Source organism: Megalopta genalis, chromosome 6 (assembly GCF_051020955.1).
Source record: "Megalopta genalis isolate 19385.01 chromosome 6, iyMegGena1_principal, whole genome shotgun sequence".
Classification (NCBI taxonomy): domain Eukaryota; kingdom Metazoa; phylum Arthropoda; class Insecta; order Hymenoptera; family Halictidae; genus Megalopta; species Megalopta genalis.
The window spans coordinates 18207117-18230911 of record NC_135018.1 but is presented as its reverse complement, the minus strand read 5'-3'; the positions used below and the strand labels follow the sequence as shown (position 1 = coordinate 18230911).

General features: G+C 40.3%; 3 protein-coding genes and 2 long non-coding RNA genes across 12 annotated transcripts in view; 3 read left to right on the top strand and 2 right to left on the bottom strand.

The window, feature by feature from the left end:
* The first annotated feature begins 151 nt into the window (after positions 1-151).
* Tace (ADAM 17-like protease Tace) lies at positions 152-3955 on the top strand. 2 transcript variants are annotated; one of them, XM_076522893.1, is made up of 14 exons: positions 152-443; positions 535-673; positions 755-855; positions 936-1057; positions 1129-1279; positions 1351-1547; positions 1625-1819; positions 1903-2041; positions 2123-2277; positions 2369-2449; positions 2525-2733; positions 2866-3104; positions 3184-3299; positions 3358-3955. In XM_076522893.1, the coding sequence occupies exons 1-14, from the start codon at positions 386-388 to the stop codon at positions 3664-3666; spliced, it is 2211 nt and encodes a 736-aa protein (XP_076379008.1). In that variant the 5' UTR covers positions 152-385; the 3' UTR covers positions 3667-3955. The 2 variants fall into 2 exon arrangements, with proteins under 2 accessions (XP_076379008.1, XP_076379007.1); XM_076522892.1 differs by having other exon boundaries at positions 523-673.
* On the bottom strand, positions 2727-5082 carry LOC143259651 (uncharacterized). Of its 2 annotated transcripts, none has more exons than XR_013033670.1 (3): positions 4132-5082; positions 3182-3362; positions 2727-2999 (listed from the first exon to the last, which is right to left on the bottom strand). It is a non-coding gene; the product is annotated as an uncharacterized LOC143259651 (long non-coding RNA). The 2 variants fall into 2 exon arrangements; XR_013033669.1 differs by having other exon boundaries at positions 4231-5082.
* LOC143259650 (uncharacterized) lies at positions 4168-6623 on the top strand. The gene is made up of 2 exons (XR_013033668.1): positions 4168-4347; positions 6210-6623. It is a non-coding gene; the product is annotated as an uncharacterized LOC143259650 (long non-coding RNA).
* Positions 6624-6976: 353 nt separating this feature from the next.
* LOC117227231 (uncharacterized) lies at positions 6977-20616 on the top strand. 4 transcript variants are annotated; one of them, XM_076522897.1, is made up of 6 exons: positions 6977-7199; positions 7456-7555; positions 8126-8245; positions 8334-8508; positions 8732-8848; positions 17540-20616. In XM_076522897.1, the coding sequence occupies exons 2-6, from the start codon at positions 7496-7498 to the stop codon at positions 18493-18495; spliced, it is 1428 nt and encodes a 475-aa protein (XP_076379012.1). In that variant the 5' UTR covers positions 6977-7199; positions 7456-7495; the 3' UTR covers positions 18496-20616. The 4 variants fall into 4 exon arrangements, with proteins under 4 accessions (XP_076379012.1, XP_033338206.2, XP_033338205.2 ...); XM_033482315.2 differs by having other exon boundaries at positions 7067-7199; positions 8334-8517; XM_033482314.2 differs by lacking the exon at positions 6977-7199 and adding an exon at positions 7217-7366.
* A 105-nt stretch (positions 20617-20721) lies between these two features.
* LOC117227230 (paired box protein Pax-6) overlaps positions 20722-23795 on the bottom strand; it is a 128127-nt gene continuing 125053 nt past the window's right edge. For 2 of the 3 annotated variants that reach the window (XM_076522894.1, XM_033482310.2), the window contains exon 10: positions 20722-22733. In XM_076522894.1, the coding sequence (XP_076379009.1) occupies positions 22639-22733 (95 nt within the window). In that variant the 3' untranslated portion in view covers positions 20722-22638. The remainder of the gene's footprint in view (positions 22734-23795) is intronic. The other variant, XM_076522896.1, reaches the window with a different exon arrangement.

Sequence of the window (23795 nt, the reverse complement as noted above, 5' to 3'; positions counted from 1 at the left end):
GATCTCAGAAACCCCATTTTACCACATTGTAAAATATTTTTGAGACACACATGGTACATGGTTCGTACTATAACAGCACCATATCTGTATTCGCACTATGTATTTCTATCATTGGCCGCTTGATGCAGCACTATACCGGAGCAAATCGTACACAAGGCGTGAGTCCGTAGACGTGAGCGCGTAGCACTCTTATTTGCTCTTACTCTTATTTCCACTGTGGTATCAGCTGATACCATCATGAATCATGTTTTGATAATGAGTTTCTTGTTTAGAGCACCTATCTAATTGTGAGATAATATAGAAAGAGTGAAAGATGTATAATATAAATTAGTTCCTTCAAAATAAAACACGAATGTTTTAGTAGTTTAGAACGTTTGTGTTAGACATGGAAATTCAAATTACTCTTTTGATTTATTGTATGTCTTTTATTATTTACAACAGCAGTAAGTTTTTTTTTATTACTATTGTATCGTTATATTATTGTATAAGCAATTTTAATATGATCAATTTATTTTTAAAAAGATATCATTGTAGATGGACTTCATAGAAATTTAAAATACTATGAAACTCTTCATTCATCTCATTTACAACACAAAATTATAAAACGAGGTATTCAACACAGTTATCATCCTTATAATAAAATAAGTGAATTGGAATTTTATTCTCATGGACGGTAAGATCATAATAATCATTTATAAATCACTATTTTAACTAAGCTTTTTGTATCTAAATATTGTATTCTTTACTTCTCAAGGTATTTCCGCTTAATTTTAACGCCAAGAAGAGAAGTGATTCATTCAAAATTCAAAGCGTACGAAGTTAATGGTGATGGAGAAGAAAAAACTATACATTTAGGTAAAACAGTAGAAATATATGTGTACAATTATGAAATATATACTTTTCTACTGTTACTAACATATATTTTAATATTTCAGATCATGAAAGATTTTATCATGGGCGTGTGTTTGGTGAAATTGATTCTCATGCTCAAGTACATATTGATAATGGAATTCTTACAGCCAGTATTACAATCGCTGATGAAACATTTCATATTGAGGTATTACATACACCGCATTTTAATGAGATTAACATGTTTTTCATTTTTATAGTAATCAAAAATATGTTTAGCCATCTTGGAGGCATTTGCCTCATTTAGGTAACGAAACAATGATTGTTTATAAATCATCAGATGTTAAATTAAGTTGGGAACATATTGAATATGGGGAAGGACATACTCATGGTGCTCCTAAAACTTGTGGATACGTGAAAGAAGAATTAGGTGAGTAATTCTCTGTTACAGACAGTTATATATTGTTCGGCTTTTGTACAATATGTATATATATAATACAGATATTCCAATAAATGACGGGGAAGTAATAAAAGAAGGAGTTGATTTTATGGAAGACAAACATTTCAGAATAAAAAGACAAACGGAGACATATGAATATACACCTACAAAAACAAGATGCCCTTTATTACTGGTTGCTGATTATCGTTTTTATCAAGAAATGGGTGCCAGTAGTACAAAAACAACAATCAATTATTTGGTAAAAGTATAGTGTTCATAAGTATAAGATTCTTTAATCTCATCTTGTTTTACAACAATTTTCTTTATATTTTATAGATAAGCTTGATCGATAGAGTACATAAAATTTATAATGACACTTTATGGCAAGATCGGCAAGAACAAGACGGTTTTAAAGGAATGGGTTTCGTTATTAAGAAAATCGTTGTTCATAGTGAACCAACTCGCGTAAGGGGTGGTGAAACACATTATAATATGGTTAGAGAAAAATGGGATGTGCGCACATTGCTAGAGGTACATGAACATTACACCATTTCCATTTGTAATGATTAATTATTATTATAGTCACAACAATGTACCATTTATGTTGCATTTAGGTATTTAGCCGGGAGTATAGCCATAAAGACTTTTGCTTAGCTCATTTATTCACCGATTTAAAATTTGAAGGTGGTATACTGGGCTTAGCATATGTAGGTTCACCTCGTAGAAACTCAGTGGGTGGCATTTGTACACCAGGTATATTAAAAGACGCTTTTTCGTATGAACATATTTTTTGTCCACAAATATTAAGATGAAATTTATTTCATACTTTTACAGAATATTTTAAGAACGGCTATACACTGTATCTTAATTCAGGACTAAGTTCTAGTAGAAATCATTATGGACAAAGGGTGATTACTAGAGAAGCTGATTTAGTTACTGCACACGAATTTGGGCATAATTGGGGTTCTGAACACGATCCAGATGTAACGGTAAGAACTCTTTTATTTCTAGTAATTAAAAATAAAAATAATTCCGTCTGACATACCTATTCCTAATTATTGTAAAATGGTGAAACTATAGGAATGCAGTCCAAGTGCTAGCCAAGGAGGTTCGTACTTAATGTATACATACAGTGTTAGTGGATACGATGTCAATAATAAGGTAAATTATTATAGCGTGGGTAGTATAATCTAAAAACAGAAAAAATACTTATTATACCATTTATGATGGGTGCAGCGTTTTTCACCCTGTAGTTTAAGATCTATCCGGAAAGTTTTACAAGCAAAATCAGGTCGTTGTTTTTCTGAACCGGAAGAATCATTTTGTGGTAATCTACGCGTCGAAGGAGACGAAGAATGCGACGCAGGATTACTTGGAACCGAAGATAATGATGCTTGTTGTGATAAAAATTGTAAACTACGCAGAAGTCAAGGAGCAGTTTGTAGGTATGTAACAAAACAATTTTTTTGCTTTCCCTTAAAACAGTGATTCACTTTTACAGACGTATTGGTACAAACATAGCAGCATTGTGTCTATGGAATATTTCCAAATATTATTTAATAAAAAATTCATTTTAGCGATAAGAATTCACCATGCTGCCAAGGATGCGCATTCATGCCCCTAGGTGTGAAGTGTAGGGATGCACAATATGCTACTTGTGAACAAGAATCGCGTTGCACAGGAGCGTCCAGTGAATGCCCTAGATCTCCACCTATGAAGGATGGAACAGGTTGTCTTGAAAGAGGTCAATGTAGACTCGGAAAGTGTATACCATATTGTGAAACGCAAGGCTTGCAAAGTTGTATGTGTGACACAAGTAAGTTTATTACTTATTACTATTAATTTATCTAGTATACTGTAAAATCTTGACATTTATATTAAATTTTTATTTACAGTTGGAGATGCGTGTAAAAGATGTTGTAGAATGAGCTTGAACGAAACGTGTTTCCCCATAGACCCTCAAGATATTTTACCCGATGGAACTCCATGCATTCAAGGCTTTTGTAATAAGGTAATATTAATTAACGTTATTACAAACTACTTTCATAAATGTAAAATTATATTTTTAGGGCATCTGTGAAAAAACAATTCAAGATGTAGTTGAAAGATTTTGGGATATTATTGAAGATATAAATATTAATAAGGTCATGCGGTTTTTAAAAGACAACATAGTAGGGGCAGTTATTATTATAAGTGCCATCGTATGGATTCCGACAAGTTGTGTTATCAGTTACATTGACCATAGACGCGTTAAAGAAAGCGAAAAGAAATGGCGTTGGCAACATACGGAAGAACTTATTCATCCTGATGAACACAGACAATCTATTTATATAGATCTACAAAGACAAAGAATGCAACAAGTTTCACAACAATCATAAATTATTTATGTACACTATCATACCATCTGTAGTGAAACTTCTAGTCACATGTGTTATGTCTTACGATGCTACATTTTCTATTATGTACATACAAATATTATTTAAAATATGAATACAGTAATATATACACAATTTAAGTGAAAATGCACCAAATCAGCCATACATTTCGTAAAACCTTCTAGCAATGTATTTATTGCATAACTTTATATAAGTACAAATATGCGTATTAAGTTTTATTTACAAATTGTGAAAAACAGGAATAAAAAATTAACAAGCTAATTAAATGACATTATTAATTGTAATTTATTTGCAAATACGTATATTATTTACTCTGCTTACAAAGTTGTAAAACTCCGCAAAAAATTATTATAATTGGTAGGAAAAGTTCTTAGCATTAATTTTTAAGGAAACTACTATTAATGCAAATAAATGTAAAATATGCTAGATTGACGATTTACAGCTTACCACTGCTGCCCTCTTAATCAAAGACAAAGAGAGGAAATGGCGAGTGAGCAAGAAAGCACAATATCAGCACACAACACATGCGAAACGAGTTACACCGACCTGAATGTAGTTTGGCTCACTTTACTGTGCTTGTGGTCTCACTCTTTCCGCGCATCCATATGCCTGGCGCTCCATCTGAAACACGCGGTGCGATATTCGATTTGCACTTGTAGCCTGGTAAGATTCGCAACCAAATTGTCCAGCGTATTTGCGAAAGATATATAATGCATTAAGATATGTTTCGAACGTATATGTTCGTAGGGTATGTTTTGACAAGTTGAGCAGATGTCAAAGTTACATAAGAAAGTACATACAACACGAAGTACATTTAATTCTATAAGAGACTGCTCGGTCGACAAGCTCACAATCAGTTGACACGAACGAACGGTGTACATACGCGTACGTATGTAATATTCGTAGGTCACGGACAACGAAATGCGCAAACGCGGACTGCGCAAGGTAGGGGTGAGGGTACGTGACTGCTCAGTCTGACGACAAGCTTCGTCGCGAACGAACCGTGCAAGTTCACGGGGAACGGGCCATGAGCAGTCTCCTTCCCCCACCACTATCTTGCGCATTTCGTTGCCGTTCCCTACGAATATACACCGTTCGTTCGCGACAACTGAGTTTGTCGACCGAACGGTCTCCTGTTAAATTAAATTACTTCGTATTGTATGTACCTTCCTATGTAACTTTAACTTTATGTATCGTTAAAAATATAACCGTTATATAAGTCTCAATGATATACGCATGAAATGCAATTAATCATATGAAGATGAAATTATTCATATATTGTAGGCCGAAAGAAATGCCTCGTTTTTGGAGTTAAAATGACTTCGAGTGCAACGTGCAAAGCTAAACGTAAACAGACGATCGAGAATGACAGTGATAGCTATATTTTGTCAAAAAGAAAAGCCAACCAACCGCGTATTTCAGATAGAGCACCAGGCGTACGGATGCGCGGAAAAAGCGAGACCGCAAGCACGTTAAAGTGAGACGGACTAGGTTTCTCGTCCGTGTGAGTTCACACATATAGAGCCCGCTGGTTTCGTTTTGTCTCTCTCGATCATCTTCCGTTCTCTTTCTAAATCAACTGTGCGAATTTGGATGCGCAGTAGAATGGTGGGGGATAAGAAGGTTCTTGTGCATAGGGAGAAAACGGTTCTTGAATGTAGGGACTTCTGCATGTCTCATATTGTAGCTAAATCCGGAATCTATAAGCGAGTCTTGTAATAAAAATGGTGCCCCCCACCCCCATCCCCTTTGCCGAGAACATGACCAGTGTACATGGGTCATACTCCTGCACACTTTTCGTGCTCTCTAAGCTGGCTCGCATATCCCCACCATTTTATTGCGCATGCAACTCCGCGCAAATACTATAGAAAGAGAACGAGATACGATGGAGAGAGAAACAGAACGATACCCATCGGATACTCTTTGAGAGTGTGCACACAGGCAAGAAACCTTTGCCGTGCTCGCGGTCTCACTCTTTCAGCGCATTCGTTCGGTCGACGCGAAATCTTTCGCATCGTAGGATGCTTCCCACAATGGGAAATAAAATGTATTACCGAAAACATTTGCAATGGCGGCGATTACAATAGCATTTCACATTGGCCGAAAGAGCGCCAAAATTCTTCGCTGTTTTATCTGAGCTTTGAGCAGAAATCTTTAAACGTATTTGCCCTTGAATTGGTGTTGTGAGCATTTTTGATGGCATGTTTTGAGCTGAGCAAGCAGTGCGCTAGCATCGATCGAAAACAACATGAAATTCACAGTACAGTAATGTCTCCCTTACTGACGCTCAGATTGTGCACAAAAATGGACAATTTGGGAAGAGCAGATACGATTATTCGAGCCTTGCGGCTCGTTTTTATAGTTATAAATTGTCAACAGTTATAAAAATAAACCGCAAGGCTCGAATAATCATATCTCCTCTTCCCGAATTGTCCATTTTTGGGGACCATCCGAGCGTCAGTAAGGGAGACATTACTATATAGGTAGTGGAAAGTGTCAACGTCAATGAGCATTGCTGTGAATAGGTGAACCGCGTGTACGGGTTGGCCCTGAGTGCAGGAAAACGAGGCAAGAATGAAGATCATGAGGGTAAAAGACTGCTCTTTCATCAGACGATGACCATAGCCATTATGTGAAAGAAAAAAATTGTATGAAAGATGTCTAGGTGACGGAAATCTGGGTTCACGAGACTTGCAAAAGTCAAGGGAAAAGGCTGGATATCCCTAATGCTGGGATGCTATTCAAAAACCGCTCAATAATATAATAAATAAAGTATTTAACTTAACAGCCTTTATTTGAATATGTAAAGTGTAAGATATTATAACATATAGTATTAACCATAAAATATTAAATATAAAATAAAAGGAATGCAGTATAAAATATAGAATGTACAATATGAAAAAATTGAAAATATAAACTACGCAATGTACAATACAAAATATGCTTTATTCTATATTAGGTATATATTCATATATTTGGGTATTTGGGTAATCCGCAACGAATCGTCGGTACAAATGCTTACCGCCTTCCGTTGACAGAGTATTCGAGAATCCTACGAGGTAACCGATTTTATTATTCGAAGCTTCTTTACAAATCGAATTTCGCGCCGCGTGTCTCTGATGGCGCGGCAACCGAATGGATATGCGAAAAGAGTAAGACTGCAAGCACGGTAGAGTGAAACAAGCAACATTGTTCGTCGGTGTGACATGTTCCGCATGAAGTTGTGCCTAATTTCATGCTTTCTTGCTCACTCGCTGTTTTTCCTCTTTTTCTTTGACTGAGAGGGCAGCACTGTCTCGCCGATGGATCGTCGACCAATCGGAGCAAAGAAAATTTCTATATCGACCCTCGCTAACGGATCGAGCTGCAGCCTGGAGATGTGCAGGAGTAGGATCCATTACTGTGCTGTACTACGGTCGAACTATTTACTTGAATCTGTGTGCGAGTCGATTTAGTGTGTGGGTCAAAGTGAAGGGGCAAAAAAGAAGTCATCTAAGGAATCACTGCCACCACATGTAAGTAATAAGTATACAAGTAATAGGTACGTAACGAGAAAAGGTCATTTTCTATTGATACAAATACCCGTGATCACGGCACCTTCCAATTCAAATTAATTTCCAATAACATTGTAACTAACGTTTCACCAAGTACATTACGTTGTAATCATGTTTCGTACGAAATGGTAAAGTTTCACGTTCAATTTCTCATCGCTTTCGTTCGCTAATTTATTTATTTGAGCATATCGACGAACTTAAATATCTTCTGTTTCAGCAAGGAACACGATCATTCATCATTCTATCAGTTCTTGCAAATGGAGCACAGTTATAAGAATACCGACTGTTATTTTTTCTATTATTCTACATGCAAAAAGGTGAGTTTTTTCTATTAACAATTTAAACAAAATATCCGTTGTGCTGATTCGCCGCGAGCAAATTTGAAATGTTCAACAAATTTGTTACCATATTGCTTCTGTACCATTCGTCTCGAGGTTAGATCGGCCATGTTGAAGCCAGAGGTTCCACGATACCCTTCTTTTTCAAATAATTGACGAATTAATTATTTATACACATGAATAAATTTTGGAACGTTTGCGACCGCAGTCCTTTTAAAATTATTATCTCTCATTTTTCTATAGTGTTACAACAACTTTTGTCTCTGATAATATTATCCATATAATTATTGGTATAAATATCTGACATTTTAAGTACACATAATTCTGTGAAAATTTATGAGTGAATTTAATAGAATTGCATCTTCATTGTATCAGAAAATTTGTTGCATGTAAAAGACTTTTAAGATGTTACCTTGCAGTATCAATGAATTGAACGAGCACTGCAATGTTTTACGATGATCATAATCAAGTATTTTGTACGCAATCTCTATCGGCTTTACCTCAATCGTGCTAACATTCTACCATTGTTGTTTTTGATTATGTTCAAAGGGTGATGAGTGTCCATTCAGGCATGAACCATCTGCCTTGGGTTGTGAAACAATGTGCATATATTGGCAGCAGGGCAAATGTCTCGATGAACACTGTAATTATAGGCATATGGAGTTGAAAGTAAGTACACGGAATATCAGAAATGTTAACTATCGAAAGAAGAAACTTGGAGAAACCATTAATCGAATATTTTTATTATTTGAATTAGAAAAATCGTAAGGCGATTCCGTGTTATTGGGAAAAACAACCTTCCGGTTGTAGGAAACCGCACTGTTCGTTTATGCATTCGAATGCTCGCATGATCACTAATAATCCCATTAACCCAGTGAAGAATTCAGAGTTGACACCAAAGTCGTTAAGTCAGGAATGGTTAAATCTTCAAGGTAAGCATAGTATGTGTTCGCAAGATATTAAATAATTTTGCTACTTTCAGTGATAAAACATTAGTATTCATTCTTGTAATTTTACCGCATAAAATGCGTTACTTTCCCCATGTGTTACGAAAAATTGTATACGAAAGATAATTTTATTATTGAAAAGTGGCAGGACAATTATACTTTCTGAGAATATCGGATCATTTATTTCACTTGTTCCATTTGTTGGCAGATGATGCAAAGTATGATGGAAACAGCACAGAGTCGGATCAAGGTAGAGGAAGTAGCGAAGCAGGCAGTTTTATCGGTAGTACAGCCGTTGACCCTCTTATCGTCAAATTTGAAGAAGGTATGAGGCTTTACTAGCCCCCCCGTCCATCTTTCAGCGTACATTATCTTACATCGGCTACTCTTTCCCTTCCGCCCAATTTACAGACAAGTATAAATATTCCAAACGCACTCAGTATACCGAGCAATCTGACAATCCCTAATAACGTTTCTAACAGTCTCAACCTATTGAACAACATCAACGTCACGAACAACTTGAACATACCGCAACCGAATGTACAAAATTCACAGACCTCCCCTTGTCATCACACGTTGTCATTCTCCCATCCGCAAAACCTCCATTCACACTCCCCTGGTCAGTCGTTGTCGCCAATGCAGAACCAACAGAGCTCTCCGCTTCTCCAGCAACCACCGTATTCGCCCATTCACACGCGACAGACCTCCCAGCCTCAGACATCGAGGTTTCCCTTTCCATACTTTGAGATGACCTCCTATAAACGTTTTTAAATCTGACGAAACATTCTGATTGTAACCACGTACATTTCCAACGCCCGTAAACCATAAATTAGCTACTAGTTAACAATACACTGAAAAGATGGTGACAAAAGGAGGAAACAGATACCATAAGTACATTTTACAAACTACTGCTCCTTGAACGATGTGAAGTATCGTATACGTATACGACGGAACGTGTACGATACTTTGTACGTAAAAAACGTTGTGTATCTCCTATTTTGTGAAGTTGATTTAATTGCAGATTATTTTTATCAAATCGATCACTAGGACACGTTAGTACATTTCCGATACTTAATCGATCTTCGCTTCACATATTTCCTTTGGAAGCGAATTGATAAGCAGCAAAACTATATAAAAAAAAAGAGGACAAATCCATATAAGAGAAAAAAAGCAACTTCAGCTGCATTAGATCGAGAAGTTATATAATATTTGCAGATGATAACGGCTTCCGATAGTGTTAGAGGCACCAGTGTATCGTAAATTCGTAAAAGTGTTTCAAGTTTCCTTTTCAATAATAAAGACTGCACTACTTAGCGTTATCAAGTATTCAAAAAGTACTAAGGATTTTTATTTAACTCGTTTAATGCTGGAACCATTGAACCGATCGAAACGACCGATTCCACGTGTCTTATTTAAATTTGATTAGTCAATACATTTGTTTCCGTACGTACTGCAATGAAAACGATGAGAAACCGAAATAAATTGCAGAAATTACAAATCCGACGTTTCGACCACTCTCGATAGTTCCCGCGTTGAAGGAACAATGAATGACGATAAATGGAAAATAATGTCTTGCTAGAGAAGAGAAACTTTAGAGAAGCAATAGGCAGAGTTGGGCCATGTTTAATGCAAGTAAGATATGATCGTTGAAACGTGGTCAACGATCGGTAATCAGTAAGAAATATTAATCGCGATTTACGATGATCAATTATTATGAATCGCGAGCATTAATTAATCGATCGAATTAAAAGTCTTTTGTCGATCGACGCCCGACTCTGACAATAGGTAATCGTTGTCTTTATTATTGGATAGAGTAAGAGCATAAAACGATATTAACGTATGAAAGTTTTCTTTGGAGAAAATAGTTTCAAACATTTGTGCCCGCTACACTTTGAAACTATAGTTAACAGCTACGTGTTATTTCAATATGATTGAAAATAAGAATATAAGTTACTATATGTAGTACGCAGTGTATTACCACTGGGGAGAGGGATTAACATGCAACATTTAGATCGATTCGACGAGGCTGTGTTCGCGAACAAATTCATTGCAACCGATTGGATAGTAATTAATTGTTCATATTTGTCGGGACACAGTTTGCGTAACGAGTCAGAAATACTTGTCACATCTTTGAAAAGTAAAAAAAAAAAAGAGAGAAGCCTATGACCTTAACTGTAAACGAACAGAGACAAACGAACGAACGAAAAAAAAAAAAATCTAAAAGTAGACGAGTAAAAAAAAACGTAGATTTGAATATCAATTTTTCCAGGGGCTGCTATATCTAAACTTTGCCTGTAGCCCTCTAACTGCCTATGGCTATCTTTCTCCAGCGACAATGCGATGAGCCTCGAGTTTTCCTGAATGCCACAATACAAAACAAGATCGAAGTATCCGCATCTTTTCGATTGTGCTATATGATACCTAAATGAAAACTGTTCTGGATGATTAAGAAGATAGCTATGGGTCGTCGCTTTGCCACACACACACAATCTGAACTCGCACAGGTACTATGATGCCGATTCAACATCACAATAGTAGGGCGAAGAAAGTTTCTTTATAGGCACCGAGTCCTCCCCCCACCCCCCCAAAAAAAGCCAAAAACAGGTAAAAACAGAAAATCGTACTTGAAGCTCGACACATAACGCTCGAAACTGAAGAAAGAAAAGAGATTGTAATTATCTCGATGATAATTATCGAAACGATTTCCGATTAAAAAACTAAACTCACAGTTATGCTTCGAGCTACTACTCACGGTAAATAGTTAAATAAATGAGAAAATTATTCCAATCGAATACTGCCTCGGATACGCGTGCACACGTGCTTTGACATTCTTCGTGCAGTATCGCAATAATAATACAATAGATATTATCGTACGCGATCGTTATGTAACCTTCGAAGGGAACGGAAGAGATACGCAGGGGGATACGAACGAACAAGAAAAAAAAACCCGTATGACTTTACATGTAGGTGTGAGAGTCTCCTTCGATTTAATAATGCGTGCACACAAACGATAACAATGCCTTCATATGTTTTGGCTTTCCACGAGAATTAGCGGCTAGTCTCGACAAAGAACTGGAATAAGAATAGCGTGATCAGCGATGTCCGGACGTGTGCTCGGACGGGAATGCAAATTTGTTAAAACGTCGTGCAGACTGTTCCAGCAAAACGTATTTAACGTATAAACAAAGACAATGGATCATAGTAGTATTGTGTATCTTTGGAGCATACGTTCTCGCCGAACAGTGTTGCACGCGACGGCACTCTGAGACGCTTTAAACGGAGACCCGATAAATCGTTTCTTTTCGAATTAAATATGTAAGTTAGCTTGTGTGTCTCGCGTAGCGCGAAATTATGGATCATTAGTGCTGAAAGTAGCAACAAACGAGCGAAGCAGAGAGAGAAAGAAAGAGTGAGAGTGTGTGCGTGAGAGAGAGAAAGAAAGTGAGAGAAAGAGAGAGAGAGCGGCAGAGAGAGTGAGAGAGAGAGCGGGAGAGAGAGTGAGAGAGAGCGGAAGAGAGAGAGAGAGAAAATCGCGAAGATGTCGGGGCACCGAGTGAATGAACTCATGAGAAATTCACCGATGATTACGATACGCATCTTCGGGCAAAACGGACAAACCAGTCTTTCAATTAGTGTCCGATCAATAGAAGTTTACAAGATATACATATAGAGGCACGTTGCGTTTTCCTTCCACGAAATTGTTCCTCGCGGTTCTGATGGACGACAACACTAATGAGAAATGGGGACGAGAATTGAAATGATGAAGAAGGGACGATTTCGAGGATCGAAAACGGCGTGGAAAGGAAAAAGGTTTCAACAATGAAGTATAAAACTATACGATACAGATACTTAATTATCTATATAAATATATAAATATATATGTTTATATAAATTTATATATATATATTTATATATATACACACAATATATAAATATATATAAATATATTATATATATGCGTGCGTGTACGTGTATGTATTTATGTATTTATATAAGAGATAAAATGAAAAAAAAAGTATAGAAAGAGGAACAAGAGAAGCAGCTAAATAAGCGAAGGGATTTTTAAAAAACGCGAAGTGCGAACTAAGTACACGTATTGCATGCGTACTGACATATTTACATATACGTACTTTCAACGTGAAGCAACAACGCGGTACACATTATGTATAAACAACAATAAGAAAACTAGTACTTTTTTGAATTTCGATCTGAGTCCGCCGCCGCCGCCGTCGTCGCGGCTGATGCTTCACTTATATGTTAGTCCAAGAGAAAGAATCGGTAAAGAAAGAGCTAGTGCAAAATCAAGCGTTTTTTTCCCAGCTGCTAGGAGTATTCGAAATCTCGGTGAAGGCAAATTGCAATATTTATTATTTTTTTTAATGTACACACATATATATATCGCTATTTCGCGCTTAGATCTGCACGAGAAGAAACGTGTAAACGCAAAACCATTGTAATCCTTATTAAGAGAATTCGTCGGCATGAGAAATGAATCATATATCGAGACGTTGATAATATTATTAATGGTCGAGGGATCGAGTAAAAAATCGTGCGTGTTTAGAGCATTGATCGCGGTCGCAAACGCGATCGCGGATCAAGGTTGTTCAGATTCATATTTTTACTCATTATTTTACACAAATAGAGTCTCGAACGTACTAGTCCTTTGCTGGAACTTAATCTCACTGTTTAAGTGAATTTTCGTCTTGTTTCAGTCGAAAACAAATGTTTGCTTAATACGTCGCGACGAATCATGTTAATGTTCGCGTGATCGACGAGAACGCGACTTTCAATTTCGTCATAACGAAAAAAAATAAATAAATAAATAAAATAAACGAGGGGAAGATTTCTTATTTTATACGGAATTTTGTATTATATCTCGCAACAAAATGAGAAATTTCATACAATTGTAATTTAAATTGGGCAGTCGTTGGTGGAAACGGTATAGAAGGAAAGATGAAGAAAAAATCTGTACAAGAACGATGCGAAGAAAGAGCGGGAAAGCGAGGGAGAGAGAGAGAGAGAGAGAGTGAGAGAGAGAGAGAGAGAGAGCGAGCGAGAGAGAGAGAAAGAGAGAGAGAGAGTGAGAAATTGTGTATTATACGAAAGAGTAGTGTAAAATTAGTAGAATATGGTCTTCGTCTTTCGTTTCTTTTCTTTCTTGTTTCTGCTGTATAGAACTTGCCGGACAAACTAACTCGTACTTGATACTTATGACTGTATCGATGGTTAATATTAACGGAATTTATCGTGAATTTGTTCAATGTGATATAGCACACGGATGAAACCAGAAAGTACACTGAACCGATTATTTATAATCCTTATAGATCTTTATATATTGAGAGAATCATTTCACATTCTTGTCTCGATCTTGCGCGAAGCTCGCTGTACAAGGATGCTTTTTGTTTCTATTTAGAAATTAAGAGACGGATTTATAAGAGAGAACGAAAAGAAAGCTAGATAACTTAATTTACAGAGAATGCATAAATAGAGAGTATCGTTTCGAGTCTTAACGTTTCTGTGGCTAGCCTATATTAACTACAAAAAAGAAAAATGCAGAAAGAGAAAATTATTTAATGGAGAAACATTAGTGTGAGAAATATTTTCAATCTCCCGAAATCCGAAGAAATTGTCTTTGATCGACAAAGAGAAGAAAATGAACAAAAAAAAAAAAAAATATATGAAACGGCCTGTAACGCATGTAACTTCCTCGAGAGTGCGTGTGTGCGTGAATATACTAAGAGAAGAGATAGTGTGCGAGCACTTACCTATAACTATACTTTATGAGAGAGAGATAAAAAAAAAAAAAGAAAGGGATCAGCAGCTGGACTCTTGTGTCTCCGGCGACGACCTTGATTTCTTAGCGTGTTAGAATTTTTGTTGGTCCTTTTAGCTGTCGGAAAGCGGGTGTTCAGAAAGCGATCGAGCGGTGCGAACCGAACGCCTCTATGGGGGTGCGTGTATGATGGTCCCCATCCATGGGGGTGACGGCGCGCCGACGTGCTTCGCGCTCGAATTTCTTCTTAAAACAAGCTAAAAGGGATAGTAGTAAATTGCGTCGATGTTTAGTCGATAAATAATGCATTTAGCAACGTATACATTACGCATTGTAATCATCTACATATTTTAGGATCTTTTAATTCTTTAACGATCGCCGAGAGAGACGGGCGATCGGCCGTTTTGTTTCGATGCGATGCGAGGCTCGTCGGCGAGTCGTGGTAATTTGTAATCGCGCGAGAGAACATCGTGCACCGAAATGCTTCAATCAAGACTGGCATCTTCGTTTCTTTTTGCAATTTTTTTAGAACAATTGGCACGGTTTATCGATCATATTCTATTCTTTCTGTTAAAAAGTTCCCGGAAAGTTCCTTCGTTTTCTTTTTCTTTTTAAATGTTTTCTATTTTGTAGCGATTCGGCTCGAGAGTTTTCGAAGGCATCTCGATACAATAATCTGTTTCCATTTCCGTTGTTTCTTTTTTTTTAATCCTTTTGTCGATTATTTTTTTCCATTTTTTCGCGATGGCTACTTATTTCGTGCGCGTCCAGCTGCAATCATTGTTCTCGCATCCTCGGCGCCAGAGGACGACGGATCCTTTGCTCGAATTGTATTTCATCGATCGTTTAATCTTCCTCCTTGTTCTGCTCTTTTCCTTCTTTTTATTTATTGTTACTACCGTTGCCGGTAGTGCCGGATGGAAAGAGAGATGATATTGTCAATCCTATCGTTGTTAACTGTTATTATAATTTTCGGAAACCGAACGATTTCGTTTACGATTGTACAACGATTGTTTTTTTCCGCGGTGTTAACTAATAGAAAATTGATTGTGCGAAGCCCTCTCGAGCAACGACAATTTCGATCTTTGTTCCGGTTGTTCCGCGTGCGACATTTTTTTTCTTTTCTTTTTCGTTGCGACACAATCGATTTCTCGTGGTCGTCGTCGAGCCTTCTTTATTTCGATCGCGACCATAGTATCGTTTCGGTGGGACTAGTTATCGATGGACTGCGGATCTTTGCGGCCGAAAATCAAAATTGTCTTCGCGAGCCGCGACAAACGGCGGCGCGAAGCGCATACGATCGGAGGAACCGTTTTATATGTTTCGCCCAATTTTCGTTACCGCGCGCATAGAATCCGCAGTCTGGAATGAATCGGCTAAGGAAATTGTCGTTGCGTCGATAGAATCATGCGTAAAACGGTTGATTTGGCGATTTAAATAGCGAAACAAAGGCGAGAACGAGTCCTTTTTGTATTCTCGCGTGACGAGGACATCGTTCCACCGAGAGAGAGAGAGAGAGAGAGAGAGTACATTCTAATTATACGCGACCCGTAATTCCTTGCTATATGAATTGATGTAAACGAATGGAAATCATTAATTTTTATTGAGATGATACTTGGATTTCAATAAACTTGATACAATGAAGAAAAAAGAAAAGAAAAAAAAACAAACAAAAAGATAAACGTGGTGAGCGCCGTTCAGGCGCATCAGCGACGATTCTCCTGCGCGTCTTGTTTTCTGTTCTACGACACTATATATATATATATATACATGTTAATCCCTGTAATCGAACGCTATAGCCGGGACAAATGGAATCGATCGTCGCGAGGATTGGTCGTTTTATTTTTGCAATTATAATCACGTCAGCTGATTTCTCGGGCGTAGAGAGAGAGAGAGAGAGATAGAGAGAGCGACCGCGCGGAGATTTCGTATAAGTAGACACCCGGTGACTTTGGTCGATCGCATCGCTTTGTTCCGATTATGGTTGATGTTCTTTGCATCGGTCCGATTACTTGTTGAGATTTACTTTTTTTGTACGCGTTACTGAAAAATTTATTTATCCGATGTAAACGAAACGATATTGCAAATCGATATTTACGACAGTAAATTTGATCAACAAAATATACAATCTCCTCTGTCCGCATTTGTGATTTCACGGACCCAAGAACGATCGTAGAGCAACCGATTGTCGTGTAGAGGGAACGGCTCCAGAATTTTTGGCACGCTTTTGGTCGCCGAAAATGTGACGCGCGATCGCAAGAAACTATTTTACTATCAACGCGTCGCGTCGCTTTAAACCGTCGCGCTTTACTTTCGCGATTGATCATGTCGGGTTCTGGTTCGAACGAGACCTTTTTTTTATTCTTGCTCGTAGTTCTTCGTTGTCGCAATTCTACGATCGAACTTCTTCTGTCGTCTGGGATACCTTTTCTTTCGAAAAAAAAAAAACGAAGAAAAGGTAGGCGCTGCTGATCGAACCTCGGAATCGTTGCGATTCACGGAACGGTTCTCGATCGTTCGGTCGGTCGAAGGTGGACACGGAAGCCCGACGAAGCGAAAAGCTACGGCTAGAACGAGGCTGTGACCAAGCTTTTCAGAAAACAAATGTTTCCAGAGATCTATGGTCGCGAAAGAAATGCGAAGAAAGAATAATTACGACGACGTGGGCAGCGGGATGAGGCAGTATTTGCCTGTAAAATCCGTTCAGTATCGGAAATACTCCTGTTACCGAACAAATCCGAGAAAGAGAGAGGGAGAGAGAGAGTGAGCGAGCGAGCGAGGGAGAGAACGAAATTAAATGCGGCAAACGACTGGTTGCAAGCGGATGCGGAGACGGATTGCTCGAAAGGATATCGGTCAAAGTATTGGAACTGTACTGTTATACTAAATGCTCTCCTTTTTCCGACTAGAATCCATTCGCTTTAGAATACAAAAAAAAAATTCCTAAAAGCAGGAATAAACAAACGAACAGACAAAACAAACAAACAAAAAAAAAATAAACGACCGGAAAACGGTAAATCGATCATTCGAGACACGAGTCGAGAAACCTAGAAAAAAAAAACTTAGCACTAGCCGCAGGATGTACACGTAAATGACAGAGGGGAAGTGTCGGACCGAGCCGAGCCGAGCCGGGCCGGGCCGGGCCGGGCCGAGGATTTAGCCGATGGCGTCGAGGATCGTGAAAGGCCGTCGACGCCAATCTCGAGTAATATATTCTTGCATTTCGTCCTGTGTTTCTTCCAGAGTCGGACAATGAAAGTGTACCGTCCCCGGTAAAGCCGCAGCCGAGGGTTCCTTACTGCAAAACCTACGAAGAGATCAGGCTGGAGGAGATCCAGGCCGAAAGCGCGGCATATTACTCCTACCAGATGGAGGATCAGCGGGGGGAAGCGGCCGATGACAAAGCCAAGATACGCAGGGAGAGAAAAGCCGGCCCGTATCCGACGAACGGCAAGGAAAAGAACGGCGAGAAGAGCTCGGACCTCGACTTCAAAGTGCTCACGTTGGAAGAGATTCGGCGCAAGAAGAGGCGCAAATTCACGCAGGATACCGAGTCCGGGTCGCCCATGGAGGCCTCGGCTATGGAAGACGTCGGCGAGCCGGTCGATTTTCTGAAGGACACCGTGAAAACGCTGGCTAAGCTCAGAAAGGCGACCGGCGTGCAAAGAGGCGTCAAGAGAGTCCTTCGAGACGACAACGACGACAACAACCACAACAACGACGAGGACGAGGACGACAACAGCGGTAGGTGCAAGATCAGGTGCAACAGCACGAACTCGGGCTTCTCGGGCAACGCTCCACCGGTGAAGCTGAGGAGATCGCCGAAGAGGTTCGTCTCTCTCGGGGAAGCCGACGCGGGAGATTCCTGCAAGCCTCCCCGAGTCGCCGAGGGAGAGAGAAAGAGGAGTAGCCCGGCAAACCCCGGACTCGAAAGGCTGAACAGCTCCGAGTCGACCGAGTCGGCGAGCCTGGGAAAGAGGAACGAGGTGGAGATCAGGCTGTGCGACAGCAGCACGGACGAGGATCAGAGCCAGGTGGAGGTCAACGAGGAGAAAAAGCTCGCCGGGGCGATAGATTCCAAAGAGACCTGCGACAGCCTCTTGAACGTCAACGAGGAGGACTATCTGACGCTGGACATGGCGTCCGACGACATCCTCAAGGACATCGACGCTTTGCTCAAAGAGAAGAACTCGGTCTGAGGTTATGTCCAAGGTTATCGCGGTTCTCTCTTTGGTTCTCTTTTACAGGCTGTTCGGAGACGGTCGTCGTCGTCCTTCGGTTTCGCGTTCGAAGCTTCGTTCGATTTCTTCTTTTCCCACGACCGACCGAGGTCTCTGATCGTAGCTGAATTTCCGGTAATTTTCGAAGATTCTCGGTGTTGCGATACTTTTCGATTGAAATTCCAAGAGAATTCGTTTCGTTCGTGATAACACACGCCATCGTTTATAACGACACCGTTGCGTTACGTTAATCTCGGTATCAACGACAGATACCTTTCCTCTTTCTCTCTCTTTTTTTTAGACATTTGTACAGTTTCTGTGCTCCGTTAACCGTAGGTTTTTTAGAAGAACCATGCATTTCTTCGTCAACTGTTCGCATTTTCGTCTTTCTCGCAGAAGTCTATCGTTGATCGGCTCACGGTTCGCGAACGGAATATTCGATTCCTCAACGTTGCGAGTATATGCGTATCTCTGTGCACGCGTTCGAGCCGTTTTATCATTGGATATTTGTAATCGTTGACGAGCTTACTGCTAGTAGCGACTTTCTTCGCTTCTTCGAAAGAACATCGTCGCGGTAGGAACAACTTCGTTCGCATAGGGCGCAGCATTCCCTTCGCAGACGCGCGCACCGTTCTCACATTCGTTTTTATTCCTCTCCGCTGAGAAATTTCGATGTTTCACGAATTTCTGTCGAATCTTAAAGAGACGAGGCTTCATCCCGCAAGGTAAGACAAGGAACAGGGTTTTATCGATATTCTAATTCACTTTAGAAGAAGCAAGCCGATTGCAAATCGGATCGGGAAGAGGGGGAACGACGCGGCAAACATTTTCCCATCGCGTTCCCGTATCTCTGGATCCTTGTAGATCGTAGACCGTAGATCGTAGATAAGAGGAGTTTCTCACGGTACATACTCGTACTACTACGTAGCACCCAAGACTACGCAGATCGTTTTTAGTCGTTCGTTCAATTTTTGTCAATTAATTGTTCTCTATTTGGAACGTATGCTTGGAAGTATCGCGGGTTCGCGATGTGCGGGCTCGCTCTAAAACTCGGTGATCGGTCGACCGTGTTGGCCACCGATCGCGAGGGTGTTTCGCGCGAGCTCTAATCGCGAGAGTGTTCCGCGCGAGTTCTGCTCACGAGGGTGTCTCGCGCGAGTTTTATTTGCGAGGGTGTTCCGCGCGAGTTCTACTCGCGAGGGTGTTCCATGCGAGTTCTACTCGCGAGGGTGTCTCGCGCGAATTCTGCTCGCGAGGGTGTTTCGTGCGAGCTCTAATCGCGAGGGTGTTCCGCGCGAGTTCTACTCGCGAGGGTGTTTCGTGCGAGCTCTAATCGCGAGGGTGTTCCGCGCGAGTTCTACTCGCGAGGGTGTTTCGTGCGAGCTCTAATCGCGAGGGTGTTCCGCGCGAGTTCTGCTCGCGAGGGTGTCTCGCGCGAGTTCTGCTCGCGAGAGTAGAATCGCGCCGCCGCGCCGAAAGAACCCGCTTTCGAGACCGAATCTCGGGAGAGCAAGCATCGGCAGGATGCACGGTCCTCGAATTTGTAATAATAGAATTTCGTTTCGTACTATTCGATGCTAGTTACAACGTGCAACGATGGCAAAGAAGGAGAGCTCGGGTATTTCCCCCGGTCGGTTAATGAATTCTTTTTTCTGCATGCATCTTGATCGGCCGACTCGCGCGATTCTATTTGCATCGTTGATCAGCCCCCGTTCGCGTTTGATGTTTGAAATACGTTCGCGTTCGCATGACTGTACACCATCCGGATGGTCGTGGATAAAAACGGTTCAGACGGATAAATTCGAACGCGGTAGAGCTTATATTAGTTAGGTCGAGAAGGAACTTGGGTGGTCCGATAGCGTTTCGTCGAAAACAACCTGCTGGATTAGAAAGGTTATTTAGGTGAGTTTTTGCATCTTCGCGATCGTACTCGTCGTTTCTTTTTCTTTGTTCTTTTTTTTATTAATATTTTATTCCTGTCCGCCACTTTTCCGATTATTGAAACTATAGACTAAGTTTTGAAGTACCTTCTGATATTGACATTGTATAAAGAAAAGTATTAAATCGGAATAAATATACGGTTGTTACATTTGCAAGTAACTTTGGTGTTTGGCCGAACTTCCTAACAATTCCAGCCGGCGCACGCGTGGGACGACGAGAAGAACGTTCGCCGAGAAGAAGGTAGGTGCAGTGAAAGAAACAAGGTTTTACTTAAATGCACACACTATTTATTTCGAATGCATAATCGTACGGTTAACATACCTGGTGTCGGTCGCGTCTTTTCGCCGATGGATCGATCATCTTGCACCGGATACAAACGATGAAGTCGAGTTTGCTTTTATCGGATACTTGGGATTAGAATCAACTATATATAAATGTCGATATCATTACGATTTACACACAATAAACGTCCATTACGCTTGCCTCGCTTCTTCTCCTCTTACACGAATATAAATAATACCGACTTAAAAACTATTTTTACGTTCTTTTTATTGGCCTAGAGGTTACATCTACGAACTGCGGTTAAAAACTCTGCCAGACGCCATTGCTAATTACCCCCCCGCTGTTGATACCATCCGTTCGGTTTCGTCGCGCACCTTCGAATTATTCCGCTTAATCGAGTTGTGCGATCTCCAGAAGCGAAATCGCCTATCGTCACGAATTTTCTTCGTCGTTCCTCTTGTCTTCGAACACATTTTGTTTTTTGTTTTTTTGTTGTTGTTGTTTTGTTTCGTCTTCGCCCCGAATACGAATTTCATTCAACTCGAGTTCAAAGAAATATCGTAAAATGAAAGCGTCGCTTTCCGACGACTTTCAAGCTCTCTTCACCGTCGTTCGTTACAATCTCTTTGTACAAGAACATGTTCGCGCGATGAATTACATTCAATTTTCGCGAATCCGATACCACAACCACGATCGCGTCGTCTCGCTGTTCACGCGGAATCGTTTTACAATCGGACATTCGTGACGCACAGAGATGGCTCGAGAGCTTCTCGAGCCTCTTCGATTCTTCTCCGATAGTTCGCAAGGTGTCGATATCTTCTGCTGCCTACGTTACTTTAATTATCATCGAATCGAAATGATCTCGTCGCGCCTGTTAACACGAGTACACAAAAATTCTGCTAAGAACATATTAAAAAGAATCTCGTTAAGTACCTCTATTGCATAGAAATCCCGCGGCGTCGTCATGGATCGCCGCGGGAAACGAAGCTGCCGATCAGCCGCCATATTTGCGCATCGCTGAAACGATTCTCTCGCGAGTTCCATCGCCGGACCGTAGAAGAAATATCTTTGAGAAAAATTGAGACCGTGTCCTGAGAACTGTTCCGCCTTGAAATCGCTCTATTCGAGGAAATTGCGACCGTAACTAAAAATTTAATGGAGATTTTTAAGCAATAATTACCGATGCCTGTCACTAAGGTATAGCTGTGGGTTCCTCGAATTCTTTCAGTGTCGATCCCTCGCTCTTTTTCTCTCCTTTCCACTCTCACACTCTCTCATTCTCTCTCTCTCTCTCTTTCTCTCTCTCTCCTGCTTTTTCTCTGTCCGTAACGAGCCTACGACAACAATGTCTTCTAGAGATAATTGCGTTAATTTGTCTGCGAATCTGTTCACGGTTAAAGCGTTCGATTCTCTTAGGCGTGTACGAATCGTCTTGCAAGAGCACGGTCAGCGAATCTCGACAGGTTCTCGTCGGACCGTGTTTTAAGCTCGATTCGAGGTTCTCGCCGGTGACCATGTTGGAAATCATGAGGAAAAATAGGCTCGAAAGCAATTCGTCGAACGAGGCTTCGCAACGCAGCGTAACGCGCTCGTACACGCCCGGCGACACGGGAAATACCATTCGTCGTGCACGGAAGAAACGATCTTTTACGAATGCAGGCTTATTTTCACGCGCGGTGTCGCTTCGTGACATCTGCGATCGGACATCGCCGCTCGATTCAAAGGCAAACGACGGCCATCGGTGACGGTAGAATCGTTTTGAACGTCCGCAAGAACTGCCTTTCATCGATTTCGAACGTCATCTCCTCGTGTTCTCTTGTATCTAACGTTTTGTAAGCTAACGTAAGTCAAAGAAGCTCGAGTCTACGGAGAGGATGTCGACACCGATGACCACCACGGTCACTGCAGCCTCGGTGACCAGTATTGAGCCGCCATGTCCGGTGCTGGTTGACCCGGCACTGCGATCGGCACACTGACGCCTGGCGATATCAGACCTGGAAAATCACGGCGAGCCGTTTATCAATTTAACCGTTGCGCGAACGTACGGTTCTGGTATAGATTTCGTTAGAGTTTCGTAGCACGATTAGAGTGTGTTCAACGGAGTCTAAGATTAAACGGGACGAACCGCAGAAAGAAACCGAACCGAATGAATTTACGACGTTGCGTCGCACAGTGGTATAGAAGCCTGAAATCATGGCCAAAATCCAAAAAAACGATGTTGTCGTTGGGGAGTTTTTGATTTATGGATTGGTTAGTTTAATGATGCGTCTGTGTGGTGGGAAAAACGAAATGACCTATACTTTTATACCTGAATGGCGATTACACTTCGAATTTCGAGTTTTTTGGGCAGTCGTTACTCGCGAGCGTGAGCGACAGTATGAAGTGGATAGTTTAAAGCGTGTATGTTTTTGTGGAAGTGTTTTTTTTCAATCGTGTAAAATGGATATTGTTCCTGGTGCTAAGTACAACATTTTGTACCGCTAACATCTCACGAATTGTTAACTGTTACATTGGTAAATCGATAAATTGTAGATTCAAATTATAAGAGCAAATGGAACGCATTTACTGTAAAGTTATAGTCGAAACTTTTGCGGCCTATGAGGGCCTGCTTTCAAACTTACCGGAGCCATGGTTTATAGTTTCATCTAGCTGCGCTTAAAAAATTGGCTGCATCGCGTTGCACTTTTTTCAGTTACAACCATTTTTGTGAGTCAACGTACGGGAAACTGTCTCGCGAGAGTATCTAAGACGGAATAACTTTCTACAAATCGTGCCAAATTGCTTACATCGTTTTGAGATGTTAGAAGAAACACTTTATTAGGCAATGTCGAAAATTATTTTGAAAAAAATGAAATTTGTTAGATTGGAAAAAATGTTTCAATTTTTGGTTTTCTATTTTCAGGATCTCGTGACTTCGATACTGTCTAACTAGGAAAGAAGTGTTCCTTATTATTAAAGAAAACTTAAATAGTGACGATAATTCGATGATAGAATATTTTAAGCAAAAAATATTGCAGCAAGGATTCGTGATCGACACGAACGATGATGTGACACAA

Bases quoted from the DNA above. Each gene is read 5' to 3' on its own strand.
- Tace (XM_076522892.1), top strand. From the start codon at position 386: ATGGAAATTCAAATTACTCTTTTGATTTATTGTATGTCTTTTATTATT. The intron at 856-935 runs GTAAAACAGTAG...TTAATATTTCAG, and splicing joins AGAAAAAACTATACATTTAG to ATCATGAAAGATTTTATCAT. The intron at 1,058-1,128 runs GTATTACATACA...AAATATGTTTAG, and splicing joins ATGAAACATTTCATATTGAG to CCATCTTGGAGGCATTTGCC.
- LOC117227231 (XM_033482313.2), top strand. The intron at 8,246-8,333 runs GTAAGTACACGG...TATTTGAATTAG, and splicing joins ATAGGCATATGGAGTTGAAA to AAAAATCGTAAGGCGATTCC. The intron at 8,518-8,731 runs GTATGTGTTCGC...ATTTGTTGGCAG, and splicing joins AAATCTTCAAGGTAAGCATA to ATGATGCAAAGTATGATGGA.